This window comes from Tachyglossus aculeatus, chromosome 1 (assembly GCF_015852505.1).
Source record: "Tachyglossus aculeatus isolate mTacAcu1 chromosome 1, mTacAcu1.pri, whole genome shotgun sequence".
Taxonomy (NCBI): Eukaryota; Metazoa; Chordata; class Mammalia; order Monotremata; family Tachyglossidae; genus Tachyglossus; species Tachyglossus aculeatus.
The window spans coordinates 69,026,813-69,040,550 of record NC_052066.1 but is presented as its reverse complement, the minus strand read 5'-3'; the positions used below and the strand labels follow the sequence as shown (position 1 = coordinate 69,040,550).

The 13,738-nt window shown below is 43.8% G+C and overlaps 1 protein-coding gene across 2 annotated transcripts in view; it reads right to left on the bottom strand.

Annotated features, from left to right (window-relative positions):
* Positions 1–13,738, bottom strand: part of DIS3L2 (DIS3 like 3'-5' exoribonuclease 2) — a 566,950-nt gene that overhangs the window by 188,550 nt on the left and 364,662 nt on the right. For both annotated transcript variants that reach the window (XM_038750342.1, XM_038750351.1), the window contains exon 11: positions 4,561–4,673. In XM_038750342.1, the coding sequence (XP_038606270.1) occupies positions 4,561–4,673 (113 nt within the window). The remainder of the gene's footprint in view (positions 1–4,560; positions 4,674–13,738) is intronic.

Below are 13,738 nucleotides of genomic sequence, written 5' to 3'. Positions count from 1 at the left end.
GTTCATTCATTCAATCATATTTATTGAGCGCTTACTGTGTTTAGAGCACTGTACTAAGCGCTTGGGAAGTACAAGTTGGCAACATATAGAGACGGTCCCTACCCAACAGTGGGCTGTTCTAAGCACTAGGGTAGATACAAGGTAATCAGGTCGGACACAGTTCAAGTCCCTCATGGGGCTCACTGTCTTCATCCCACAGTCTTAGTCAGTTATAGTTGAAGCAGCGTGGCTCAGTGAAAAGAGTCCGGGCTTGGGAGTCAGAGGTCATGGGTTCAAATCCCGGCCCCGCCATTTGTCAGCTGTGTGACCTTGGGCAAGCCACTTAACTTCTCTGTGCCTCAGTTACCTCATCTGTAAAATGGGGATTAAAACTGTGAGCCCCATGTGGGACAATCTCATCACCTTGTATCCCCCAGCGCTTAGAACAGTGCTTTGCACATAGTAAGCACTTTACAAATACCATCATTACTATTATTATAGTTGAGGGAACGTAGGCACAGAGAAGTAGAGTGACTTGGCCAAGAGCATACAGCAGACAAATGGGGGAGGCAGGATTAGAACCCAGTTCCTTCGGACTCCCAGGACTGAGCTCTATCCACCAGACCACTGCTTCTCATTAGGTAAGACAGGGCAGCATTTTCCACGATTTTCCTCATCAAAGGTGCGGTGCCTTGGCTGACAACTTCCTCCCCTAGATGGAGGCCGAGCCGCCTGCTGAGTGGCCATAGTACATCAGGAGCTGTGAGCCCACTGTTGGGTAGGGACTGTCTCTATGTGTTGCCAATTTGTACTTCCCAAGCGCTTAGTACAGTGCTCTGCACATAGTAAGCGCTCAATAAATACGATTGACGATGACCTTTGCCAGGATCATCTCACCCTACCAGCCTGTTAACTTGGTCACTTCTTTCTCCTTTGTTCTGGAGGAGGGGTGCTGTGTGCCTTTAGCAAAAGAGTGGGCTCAGCCAGCATTTCTTTTTAATGGTATTTGTTAGGAGCTTTCTCTGTGTGTGCCAGGCACCACACTAAACACTGGCATAAATAATAAGAATAATAATAATAATGTTGGTATTTGTTAAGCACTTACTATGTGCAAAGCACTGTTCTAAGCGCTGGGGTACATACAAGGTAATCAGGTTGTCCCACGTGGGGCTCACAGTCTCCATCCCCATTTTACAGATGAGGTAACTGAGGCCCAGAGAAGTGAAGTGACTTGCCCAAAGTCACACAGCTGACAAGTGGTGGAGCTGGGATTTGAACCCATGACCTCTGACTCCAAAGCCCTGGCTCTTTCCACTGAGCCACGCTGTAAATACCACCTAATAAGGTTGGACTCAGCCCAGGTCCCACATGGGGCTCACAGCCTTAATCCCCATTGTATAGATGAGGTAACTGAGGCACGGGGAAGTTGAATGACTTGGCCCAGGTCACGCAGCAGACGAGTGGTGGAGCTTACCATTCAATCGCACACTGAAAGGCACTCAGAGGAAACAGGCAATTCACTTGTCAGCCAATATTTCGGCTGAAAGAGCTTTCTTTTTCATATCAACACTCCCGTGAATTCCGATTTTGATCAACTCTTTGTTACCCGGTTTGACATTAACAAAACATTAACACCCCTGACAACCTGCTGGTGTCAGAAGTGAACATCTTAAACTCTTTGGACTTCACATTCAGATTAGCTTCCAGTTCCAATCTTTGATCTCTGTTATAAAACAGGACCAATAAAATATTGTGGGGATTTATGGCTGACCTTTCACTTGAGCTGTTTCACACCTAAAACAACACCATTGCCTGGGCCAAAAAGCAGAAGGTTTAGGTTTAGGTTTCAACTGTTTAGGTTTTCTTGCTTTTTAAACTTGATACGCTCATTTTTAAAAATGATTTTTTAAAAAAACAAGCCCATTAGCAATTCCTCAATAATTCTCTTCTAGGGAAGACAGCTCAGAGGAATTAAGTATGCAGATGCATCTAATTCCTTCTTGCGGGGTTTGGCAACACTCCTGAGCCAGAAGAGAGAGTCCCGGCTATCACACAACCTTTTCTCAGAGGAAAGGATGTTTTCTAGGGGATTTTCATGACCATCTTGTTTCAATTCACCTCTCTTGCCCCCACCCATCCTGTCGTTTTCCCCAGAATGATCAAACCACCACATACTTCTCACCACAAGCAAAACTTTCACCAAGTGATTTCATTTAAAAGAGAACAAAAATGCCTTCAAACCTAAGATGGGATTCACTTTAAGAGTGTCCTAATTGGGGTGGGGGAGGAGAGGAGAAGAGAAATTGCCTGGGCATATGACCATCACTGCAGATTGCAATTCTGACATCTACTATTGCCAGTGTAGAAGCTGAATGCTGGTCCCTGAGAGAAGCTTGAAACCGGAAAAGCTATTATAGAAGCAAAACACATAAAACCAACACACCCTCTCTCTTTCTCTCTTTCTTTCTCTCCCTAATTTCTAGTTCATTCAAAACACAAGGCTATGTCGGGTGCTTGGGGGAAGAGAATTTGCCAAATGAAAAAAGATCTAGAAGGGGAGGGGAGGGGGAACAGCTAGTGCAGCTTTTAAGCGGGGCTTTAGAGACACAGTAAAGTAAAAACAGCAGAAAAGTTCCTGGACCCAGTCCTTCAAGAAACAAAAATGGGGAGGAAGAAAGGTCAGAGCAGTGGTTCAAAGGAACAAGAATGCACAGGCTCCTGCTCTTCCAAAGTTGTGGGCCAGCTCCTGCAGGCTCCTGCCAGACTGGTGAATGTGCAACAAGAACCAAGCTCATTTGGACAGATCAGTCAGAAAGGCAAAGTCTCTCACGAAATCATCTGGTTCCCTCTCCCTAAAAGTTCCCTCTTCTCCTAAATATTCCCATTCCATTCAGGGGCATGTGGAACAAAATGGAAAAAAGCCAACACTCACTGGCCCCAAAGAGGAGTTCGACCAGAGCTTTGTATCTCCAAACTGGAGATGAGGGGGCAAGAGTCTTTTAGACTGTGAGCCCACCTTTTAGACTGTGAGCCCACTGCTGGGTAGGGACTGTCTCTATATGTTGCCAACTTGTACTTCCCAAGCGCTTAGTACAGTGCTCTGCACACAGTAAGCGCTCAATAAATACGATTGATGATGATGATGAGTACTTCCCTGAAACTCATGACCTCTCTTCTTTGTCTTACTCTAAAATACAATTCCTCTTTAAAAAACAATTTACATGACGGTCCAGCGACAGGAGACAGAGAAAACAACAGTTATCTTTGAGAAGTCAATAATTTTTGTGACTTCCACAACCATACGTGGGAAAAATGAAAACCTATTTGTAATAATGACTTCTAAAATAGCATCCTCGCATGACTGGCGTGATCATTCAGTTTGAGTTACTTATTGCCTTGAATAACCAAGACTCCACTTTCCTTCCTTATAATTCTTTGCTTTGCTAGCATTTACTATGATTATATCCTTATAATACTAGTAATTGTAGTACTTACTTAAATTTTTAATGGGTGTCAAATACTGTGTTAAGTGCTAGGGTAAATACAATCAGATAAGGCAGAGTCCCAGTCCCACGAAGGTCTAAGTGAGAGGGAGAATGCAAATTTAAACCCCATTTTACAGATGAGAGGAAATAGAGGCTCTGCACACAGTAAAGCATTCAATAAATACTATTGAATGATTGAACAAGGCACAGAAGAGTTAAGTGACTTGTTCAAGTTCACCCAGAAGACAGGTGGTGGACCTGGGATTAGAACCCAGGTCTCCTGGTCTCCCAGTCCCATGCTCTTTCCATTTTCCAGTTTCAATTCTGCCAAGGGGGCTCAGCTAGTTCAGCTCTTGCCCTTCAGTACATTAGTTCTTCAACAGATGTTATTTTTCATTTCTGCCTTTGTTTCTGGAGCACACTACTTATCCAACTGAGTTTTTCACCTCATGGGATCCCAAGCTGGAAGTCTTGGAGGGTAATGTCAATCAGTGGCATTTACTGAGCGCTTTGTGCAGGGCACTGTACTGAGCGTTCAGGAAAGTATGATACATAAGTTCCTCAGAATGGTTATGAATGGTACCTGACTGAAGAAATTCAAAAATAGAGGCCCAATAGTCCCCTAATGTGAGGCACTTTCAGGTAGTCTCCTGTTTTTGTTGGGTTATCACTGTGATGGAAAACCATAATCTTGTTGCCACAACCCCATTAATAACACTTTTATTCTTCTCCCCCTTCCTCCTCCCAAAGAAAGAATGTAAATAATGATGATAATAATAATAATTATGGCATTTGTTAAGTGCTTACTATGTGCCAAACACTGTTCTAAGCCCTGGGGTAGATACAAGGTAATCATGTTGGACAGAGTCCTTGTCCAACGTGGGGCTCACAATCCTTATCCCCATTTTACAGATGAGGTAACTGAGGCCCAGAGAAATGAAGTGATTTACCCAAGGTCACACGGCAGACAAGTGGCAGAGCAGGGATTAGAACCCACGTCCTCTGACTCCCAAGCCTGTGCTCTTGTCACTAGGCCATGCTGCTCCTTCAGTTGAGGAGACCAAGTTTTACGTACGGAAGTGAGGCTGGTTCTTACCTTCTGCACCAAGTAGACACTTGTGGCTCTTTCACTGGCGGCTTCATCCAGTGCCGACCCCTCCGGAACAAAGTAACTCACGTCCGCAATGTGGACACCCACTTCAAAGTTTCCTGTCAAGGAACAAGAATATCAGCCCAGTGAAAAAGGTAGGATCAAAAGGACGTCAGATCCAGTCACTTCCCCAGAAATGCCCAGCACTGTTATGATCCCGGGTCATTTTTGCAATGTCACTTTGGAATCTGGAACACTTTACAAATTAATCAATCAGTCAAACACTCTATGGTACTTATTGAGGGCTATGAGTTACTTGTGAAAAAGGACTATTTCTTCACATGATGATGACTATTATTATTCTGGCTACTCAACAGAGGACAGTGAGGCAGCATCTAGAAAGGACAAGACAGAGACATTTTCACCATCGGCCTTCCCAATCTCCAAACCTCCAAAACCTTCTACAGGATTTTAATTTCTTAATTGTTATTCCTAGGGCTCTTGTTGCCAGTGAGAAGAGGCAAAACTCCTCACTCTCAGCTTCAAGGCTGTCCATCCTCTCACCCCCTCCTACCTCACCTCCCTTCTCTCCTTCTCCAGCCCATCCCGCACCCTCCGCTCCTCTGCCGCCACTAACCTCCTCACCGTGCCTCGTTCTCGCCTGTCCCGCCGTCGACCCCCGGCCCACGTCCTCCCCAGGCCTGGAATGCCCTCCCTCCACACATCCGCCAAGCTAGCTCTCTTCCTCCCTTCAAAGCCCTACTGAGAGCTCACCTCCTCCAGGAGGCCTTCCCAGACTGAGTCCCCTCCTTCCTCTCCCCCTCCCCCCTTCTCCATCCCCCCGCAATACCTCCTTCCCCTCCCCACAGCACCTGTATATATGTTTGTACATATTTATTACTCCATTTATTTATTTATCATATTTATTCTATTTATTTTATTTTGTTAATATGTTTTGTTTTGTTGTCTGTTCTCCCCCTTCCAGACTGTGAGCCCACTGTTGGGTAGGGACTGTTTCTATATGTTGCCAACTTGTACTTCCCAAGCACTCAGTACAGTGCTCTGCACACAGTAAGCACTCAATAAATACGATTGAATGAATGAATGAATGAATGAAAGAGAGTCCATGGCTCATTTCTGGAAGGTGCAGTAATTTGTTCACACCCCCTAGAATAATATTCAGGGCACAGGAACAGGTAATAAATGAACAAGGTTCCTTAGTGACCTGAAAGCAACCATCAATGTCCCTTGCTCCATTCTCAAGTGGAATCAGTCCCATCCATTTATTCTATTTCTAGTCTCTCTCTCCCTGTACCTCTCTCCCTCTGTCCCTTTCCCTTATAATAATAATAATAATGATGGTATTTCTAAAGCACTCACTATGATCCAGGCACTGGTACTAAACGCTGGGGTGGATACAAGCATATCAGGTTGGACACAGTCCTTGTCCCACGTGGGGCTCACAATCTCAATCCCCATTTTCCAGGTGAGGTAACTGAGGCCCAGGGAAGTGAAGTGACTTGCCCAAGGTCACACAGCAGACAAGTGGCAGAGCCAGGATTAGAACCCATGGCCTTCTGACTCCCAGGCTCGGGCTGTATCTACTAATCCAAGCTGCTTCTCAAGTTGCCAAACCTACCCCTAATTTTACAGATGGGAAAACTGAAGCATGGGGGATTTAAGTGTGTGGACCAAGAGCCTGCCATGTGGTCAAACCCCAAAATGGAACTCAGAATTCTATACTCTTCACCCAGGTCTCACCCCTGAGATGAAACTCTTTCCTACGATTTTAATTTCCTTAGCTCCGCTTCCTTTGCTTCTACTCCGCTCATGTGGAGCAGACATGAAGGGAAAATCAAAATACAGGTAGAGGGAGCGGTCTGTCCACCCAAGTTGCATTCCACGGTGAGGATATACACCAGCGGGCAATTGTAAAGTTCAGCGGGATTATATGGTAACACAGCCGCACCGAGAGAAGGTCCATCAGTCATCTGGAAGACTGACATAAAGTGTAGCAGAGAAGGTTCAAACGTGTGAGCTTCGAAAGACTGAGAGAAATTGCTGCAGGGAAAGTTCAACTGTTTGAGCTCCGAAAGCCACCCGGCTGTGTTGTCTGTCATGTCATCAAGAGCTCGGAAAACTGCCCTCCACTGATCAAGAGGCCAAGCCTCAAAGTGCTTGCTGCGTAAAATCTCTACTCTCAGTTTTGATTTTACAAGCATCTAAAATCCACACGCTGAGAAGATGAGAAAACAATCGCTTCTTTTGAAGTCGATAGTGTAATTTATTGGCCTTACAGGTAAATATTGACTAAGAGAAAGGAGAGAGGGGCATTACATCATGACACGAACCATAACTTTAAATTCAATATGTGCACTGTTACTACACATGAACTTTCTGTCCTTAGTCAGAATCGACAAACTGACAGAGATCTTATTACAGGAGATAAAACATGACGAGGGCCAATCAAAACACATTTAACAGACTTCAATTTCACTCAGGATTCCCAGTAGAAGCCCTAAAACCAAGGGTCAGCTCACACCCTCTGCCTTGGAACTTTTTCTAGAAGCCCGAGGTAAATATTTTATTACATATATTTTACATAATGTGAATTGGCAGCCCTTTTAAGTAGCGCTGTTGAAGTTTCAATGATCGGAAAAGACAATCTCACCATGAGACTCTAACGTGTGCTGCGGAAAGCTTAATGCTGACTTTCCCTCCAACTCAGATCTTATAATTCTGTTTTTCATCAAAGACTCATCTAGTTCCTTCATCAACTACAACAAAAAGAAAAGAAACAAGGGTCTGTGCCCAATTACCATATAGAGTTCTTCATCTCAAAATCACCATAATGGATGATTTGGAAATGGGGGAGGGGGGCTTAGACCGATAAAATGATCATGTTTATTATTAAGCAATGTCTTCAATATAATTGAATGTCCTCCCTGATTGATCCCAAACCACTTGGAAAATTGCATTATCTGTCTGAACCATCTATATAATCATAAAATAGTCACCCTTCAAACTACCCTGGGGCTATTATTCCCAACAGCCATTATGCTTCAGCGGAGCAGTTCATCAACAAAATTCAAGTCTTGTGAAGAAGTGGGGGTGAAAAATGAAATCTCTAGTTTGAGGTACGCTGTCATAGCAACAACTTCTCTCATTATTCTCAAAAAACCGTATTAAGCATTTTGGGTGGGGCAAATAATGGTGGTATTTGTTTAGTACTTAGTGTGTGCCAAGCACTGTACTAAGCGCCAGGGTAGAGTCAGAGGTCACGGGTTCAAATCCTGGCTCCGCCATTTGTCAGCTGTGTGACTGTGGGCAAGTCACTTAACTTCTCTGGGCCTCAGTTACCTCGTCTGTAAAATGGGGAAGAAGACTGTGAGCCCGCCGTGGGACAACCTGATCACCTTGTAACCTCCCCAGTGCTTAGAACAGTGCTTTGCACATAGTAAGCGCTTAATAAAATGCCACTATTATTATTATTCAAGATAATCAGGTTGGATAGGTCGGTAGAAGAGAGTAGGATTTAATCACTATTTTACAGATGAGGAAATGGAGGCACAGCAAAGTGAAGTGACTTGCCCAAGGTCACACAACAGACCAATGGCAGATAGCCGGGATTAAAACCGAGGTCCTCTGATGCCCAGGTCCGTGCTCTTTCCACTAGGCCAGCTGCTTCTCAGCACGGTAGAGCTTAATAAATACTACAATTAATAATGATGGCTTTTATTAAGAGCTTCCTATGTGCCAAGCACTAGACTAAGCTCAGGAATGAATACAAGATAATCAAATCGGTCACAGTTCCTCTCCCACATGGGGCTCACGAGCCAAAGGACACGGAGAACAGGTATTTAATTCCCACTTTACAGATGAGGAAAGGGAGGCACATATAAAGTGCAGTGAATTTCCTAAAGTCACACAGCAGCAGGCAAGTGGTAGAGCTAGGTCTACAATCCTGATCTCCTGGCTCCCAGACTCGTGCTTTTTCTGCTAGGCTATGCTGCATTTTGTGGTGTGAGATGTACGAGATGCAAGCCAGAAGACACATTCTGTGCTCTCCAAGACCTTACATTCTAGATCCTAATGGTAAGGCTGGGAGCAAATGCCAAGTCTGCCAATGCTCAGTCTCCTAGTTTTATCCACTGGAGACTAGACTCTGCCTTTCATTCTCCCCCTGCTTTAATAATTATGACAGGTAGCCAAATATTCAAAGTAACTGGGACCAAGGCTAGTTTGGATACTCAGAGTTCAGATAACTGAACAAAATGGGGCATAACTTTCTTAGATGGGTTTCCCCAATTGTATTTGGTTTTTAATTTTTTTAAATGAGTCACCTCTGGATAAGCCATTTAGCAAACCGTGCTTGGATTTGTTCCCTCTATTCACCCTTCCCTCAGCCCTTATGTATATATCCACTTATGTATATATCCATAATTTATTTATTTATGTCTGTCTCCCCCTCTAGACAGTAAGCTTCTGTGGGCAGGGAACGTGTCTACCAACTCTGTTATGTTATAAAGTCCCAAGCAATCAGTCCAGTGCTCTGCATATAGTAAGCACTCAATAAATAGGATTGATTGATTGACTGATTGGCAGGCTGATTACCTGAGGTCAAATTCCCTTTGCTTTTAATGAAAACACTGATGTGTTAATGGGTAAGAGAAGGACCACATAACTTACGTTTCCTTTAACTTGTGAGGAATCTAGTTATGGAATCTCATATTAAAGTTGATCATTTTTACAACAAGCATTGGTAGTTTTCCATAGGAATAATGTGAGGGAGTGTATTTCACATATTTAAAAAGAAATCTGGAGATAGGAAAAGCTGAATATGCTTCAAGCCATTTCAAGAGTTCAGGCAATATACCCAAAGTGGATTTTCTCTTTAAGTCAAATCAGAGCCACCCTTCTCCCCTTCTCCTGTTCCCCCCTGACACACACATAAACAGGTGGAGTTAAGTGAATGACCTTCTTAAACATCTTCTTAACCTGAATAACCAAGAATCCATTTCCTTCATTACTGCAAAGTGAAGGGAGGAAAAAAAAAATGCTATGTCAATCTGCAAGTACTCAATAAACCTGCCAACACAGCAATTTTTGTCACATTAATTCTAAAACTCAGGAATCTCAGTTTAAATTTATATGAACAGCATGGAAGAGGAACACCCAGGTAGCAAATTTGACTTTTTCCCTTCCAAGTTCACTGAGCAACTGTCTTCCTCACTGGCTGTAAAGGGAATGAAAGGCTGATCATGTAAAAATGGCACATATGGGTTTTTGGAAAATTCAGGACACTCAAAAGCGAACGAGAAAGCCCGGGTTGCCATGTTGGAGGAGGGATAAAAGCAAGATGTGAGGTCAAAAGGCACCTGAAGACATGGATAATAATAATAATAATAATAATAATGGTATTTGTTAAGTGCTAACTATGTCCCAGGCACTGTACTAAGTGCTGGAGTGAATAAAAGCAAATTGGGTTGTATACAGTCCCTGTCCCACATGGGGCTCACAGTCTCAATCCCCACTTTACAGATGAAGTAACTGAGGCACGGAGAAGTAAAGTGACTTGCCAGAGATTATACAGCAGAAAAGTGGCACAGCTGGAACTATAACCCATGACCTTCTGACTCCCAAGCCTGTGCTCTAGCCACTATGCCATGCTGCTTCCCTAATTTTAGGCACCACTCTACCATGCGGGATCTCACTTTCTCTCTGGCATCAAAAGAAAGTGAAAGCTCAGGGGGAAAGGAAATGAAAATGTTGGTCGGGAGACCCCAACTGAAGTAGAAAAGAATGGAGAGGGAAAAGGTAGTTGGCTCAGGGTTGCAGGGTGACCGTGAATCTTAAAGAAAGGCAAGCAAACAACATAAACTGTCATTCTAAACTGGGAGGCTTCATACAAACGTGTACATCAATTCTTCATACATGCTGTTCTGGGCACACCATGCTGGGAGTGCATGGAAACTCATAAAAAGAACCCGGAGCACAAAGCTCTGGCAGTTAGAGTACTATTGTATCGTACTCTCCCATGCACTTAATACAATGCTCTGCTTATAGGAAGAGCTCAATAAATACGACTGATTGACTGAAAGGTTACGAACTGTGAAGTTCTTGGCAAATAATCCTGGCTCCACCGCTTTTCTAATGTGTGATCTTGGGCAAGTTACTTCACTTCTCTGTGCCTCAGTTCCCTCATCTGTAAAAGGGGGATTAAGACTGTGAGCACCATGTAGGACAGGGACTGTGTCCAACCTGATTATCTTGCATCTACTATTCATTCATTCATTCAATCGTATTTATTGAGCGCTTACTGTGTGCAGAGCACTGTACTAAGCGCTTGGGAAGTACAAGTTGGCAACATATAGAGACTACAGTGCTTAGTGCAGTGCTTGGCACAGGGTAAGTGCTTAACAAAAAGCATAAAAATAAACACGAAGAGCTCTTTACATTCTGAGTTACATCTGCAGAAGAATGAAGGGTAAAGTAGGATTGAGAAGAGGGCAACTTCAAGACCTTATTCATTCAATCGTATTCACTGAGTGCTTACTGTGTGCAGAACACCGTACTAAGCGCTTGGGAAAGTACAATAAGCAAATCTGCCTTATCTGCCTTGGGTGTTGAGGACATCATTGAGTGGTCACTTTGAATTAAAAATCTGGTGAAAGTTCCAAGGGGCTGGACATTTCAGAGCGGCCAGAGGTGACAGCTGTTCTGTTGTGGTCAAGGAAGAAGGAACTAGGATTTAGCAGGGTACCCTTTGAGCACTTTTTTTTGATAATGGCATTTATTAAGTGCTTACTATGTGCAAAGCACTGTTCTAAGCGCTGGGGAGGTTACAAGGTGATCAGGTTGTCCCACGGGGGGCTCACAGTCTTCATCCCCATTTTACAGATGAGGAAACTGAGGCACAGAGAAGTTAAGTGACTTGCCCAAAGTCACTCAGCTGACAATTGGCGGAGCCGAGGTTTGATCCCATGACTTCTGACTCCAAAGCCCGTGCTCTTTGCATTGAGCCATGCTGCTTCTCTGATATTCACTCGATAATCACCCCACCCTCAGCCCCACAGCACTTAGGCACATCTCTGTCTTCCCTGCTGGACTGTAAGCTCCTCATGGGCAGGGAACATGTCTACCAACTCTGTTGCACTGTACCCTCCCAAGCGCTTAGTACAGTGCTCTGCACATAGTAAAGGCTCAATATTTACCGTTGATTAATTGAAGTCCTGCTATATATCACTTTTCTCCCTTGGGGAACTCATTTGCTCCCATCTCTACGTGGATGACTCCCAAATCTTCCTCACTAATCCCAATTTAACTTCTCCCCTGCATGTTCTTATATCCCTCTAACCCTCTACCTCCCAAACGTCTATATACGGATGCCTTTACTAGCTTCTCAAGTTCAGTAAGGCTAAAACTCAACTCACACCTTCTCTTCCAAATCTTCTCTTTCACTTAACTTTCCTATCACAGAAGACAGCACCATCATACTTGTGGAAACTGGAAAATACCATATTTTTGGACTATGCTTAACTCAACCCAACCTCTCTCCATACGCCTCTCCCCATACCTCAGAAACCTCAAATGGTTCCCCATTCCTCTCCACATCAAGCAGAATTCCTGACAACTGGGTGAAAGACAATCAGCTCTCTACCTCTATCCATCCACTCTCATGCCACTATCCCCCATCTTGCATTCTTCATTCTTCTTAAGATAACCTACTCCCTATGTAACAATAATAATAATTGGGGCATTTGTTAAGCGCTTACAAGCGCTTAAAGTTCCAACATATAGTTTGATGTCACCAACATTAGATTACCAAATCACTGATTTGACACCAACTTATTTTTAAATTTTTTTAATGACATTTGTTAAGCGCTTACTATGTGTCACACACTGTACTAAGTACTGGGGTAGATACAAGATAATCAGGTTGTGAAGTATGGGCAGCAGTACGATGAGGAAACTAGAGGCAGGGAAACGAGTGAGAAGATAGATGATATTATCTTAGAGATGATAGGACTAATTTAGACCTGGGTGGTAGACATTTGAGTGGTGAGGAAAGGGCAGATCTGGGAGAGGTTATGTTATGGAGGAAGATTTGGAAAAATTGATGAAATTTTAACTCAACTGATAGCTGATTTATTTTAATGGTATTAAGTGCTTACTATGTGTCCAGCACTGTTCTAAGTGCTGGGATACATACAGGTTTATCAGGTTGGACGTAGCCCCTGTCCCAAGTGGGGCTCACAGACTAAATTGGAGGAAGGAGGATTTAATCTCCATTTTACAGATGGGATAACTGAGGCACAGAGAAGTGAAGTGACTTACCCAAGGTTACACAGCAAGCAATTGGCAGAGTGAGGACTAGAACTCAGGTTCTCTAACTCCCAGGCCCGTACTCTCCCCACTATTCATTCCATCATTCAGTTGTATTTATTGAGCACTTAGTGTGTGCAGAACACTATACTAAGCACTTGGGAGAGTACATGACTACTAGACCACCCTGCTTCTCACAAGGATGTCATCAGCAGTCTTTCTTTCAGGACACGCATAACATGAAAGAAGAATTGGCAAGTTTTAGTAGCATGTTAAGAAGCAAGCAGCGTGGCACAGTGGCTACAGCCTGGGCCTGAGATTCAGAAGGTCGTGAGTTCTATTTCCCACTCTGCCACTTGTCTGCTGTGTGACCCTGGGCAAGTCACTTCACTTCTCTGTGCCTCAGTTACCTCTTCTGTAAAATGGGGACTGAGACTGTGAGCCTGATGTGGGACAGGGAACTGTGTCCAACCCAATTTGCTTGTATCCTCTCCAGTGCTTAGCACAGTGCCTGGCACACAGTAAGTGCTTAACAGATACCACAATGATTATCATTATTATTATTATGATTACTATTATTAAGAGCATGGCCTAGTGGAAAGAGCACAGGCCTGGGAGCCAGAGGACCTGGTTCTGCCAAATGCTTCCTGGGTAACCTTGGTCATGTCATTTAACTTTTCCGTACCTGAGTTCTCTGTTCTCCCTCCTACTTAGAATGTAACCCCCTTATGGGACAGGCACTGTGTCCAACCTAATTCACTTGTATCTACCCCAGTGCTTAGAACAGTGCTTGTTACATATAAGTGCTTAACAAATACCATAAAAAACAAGTAGACAGTGAGTAGTCCAAGATGACACC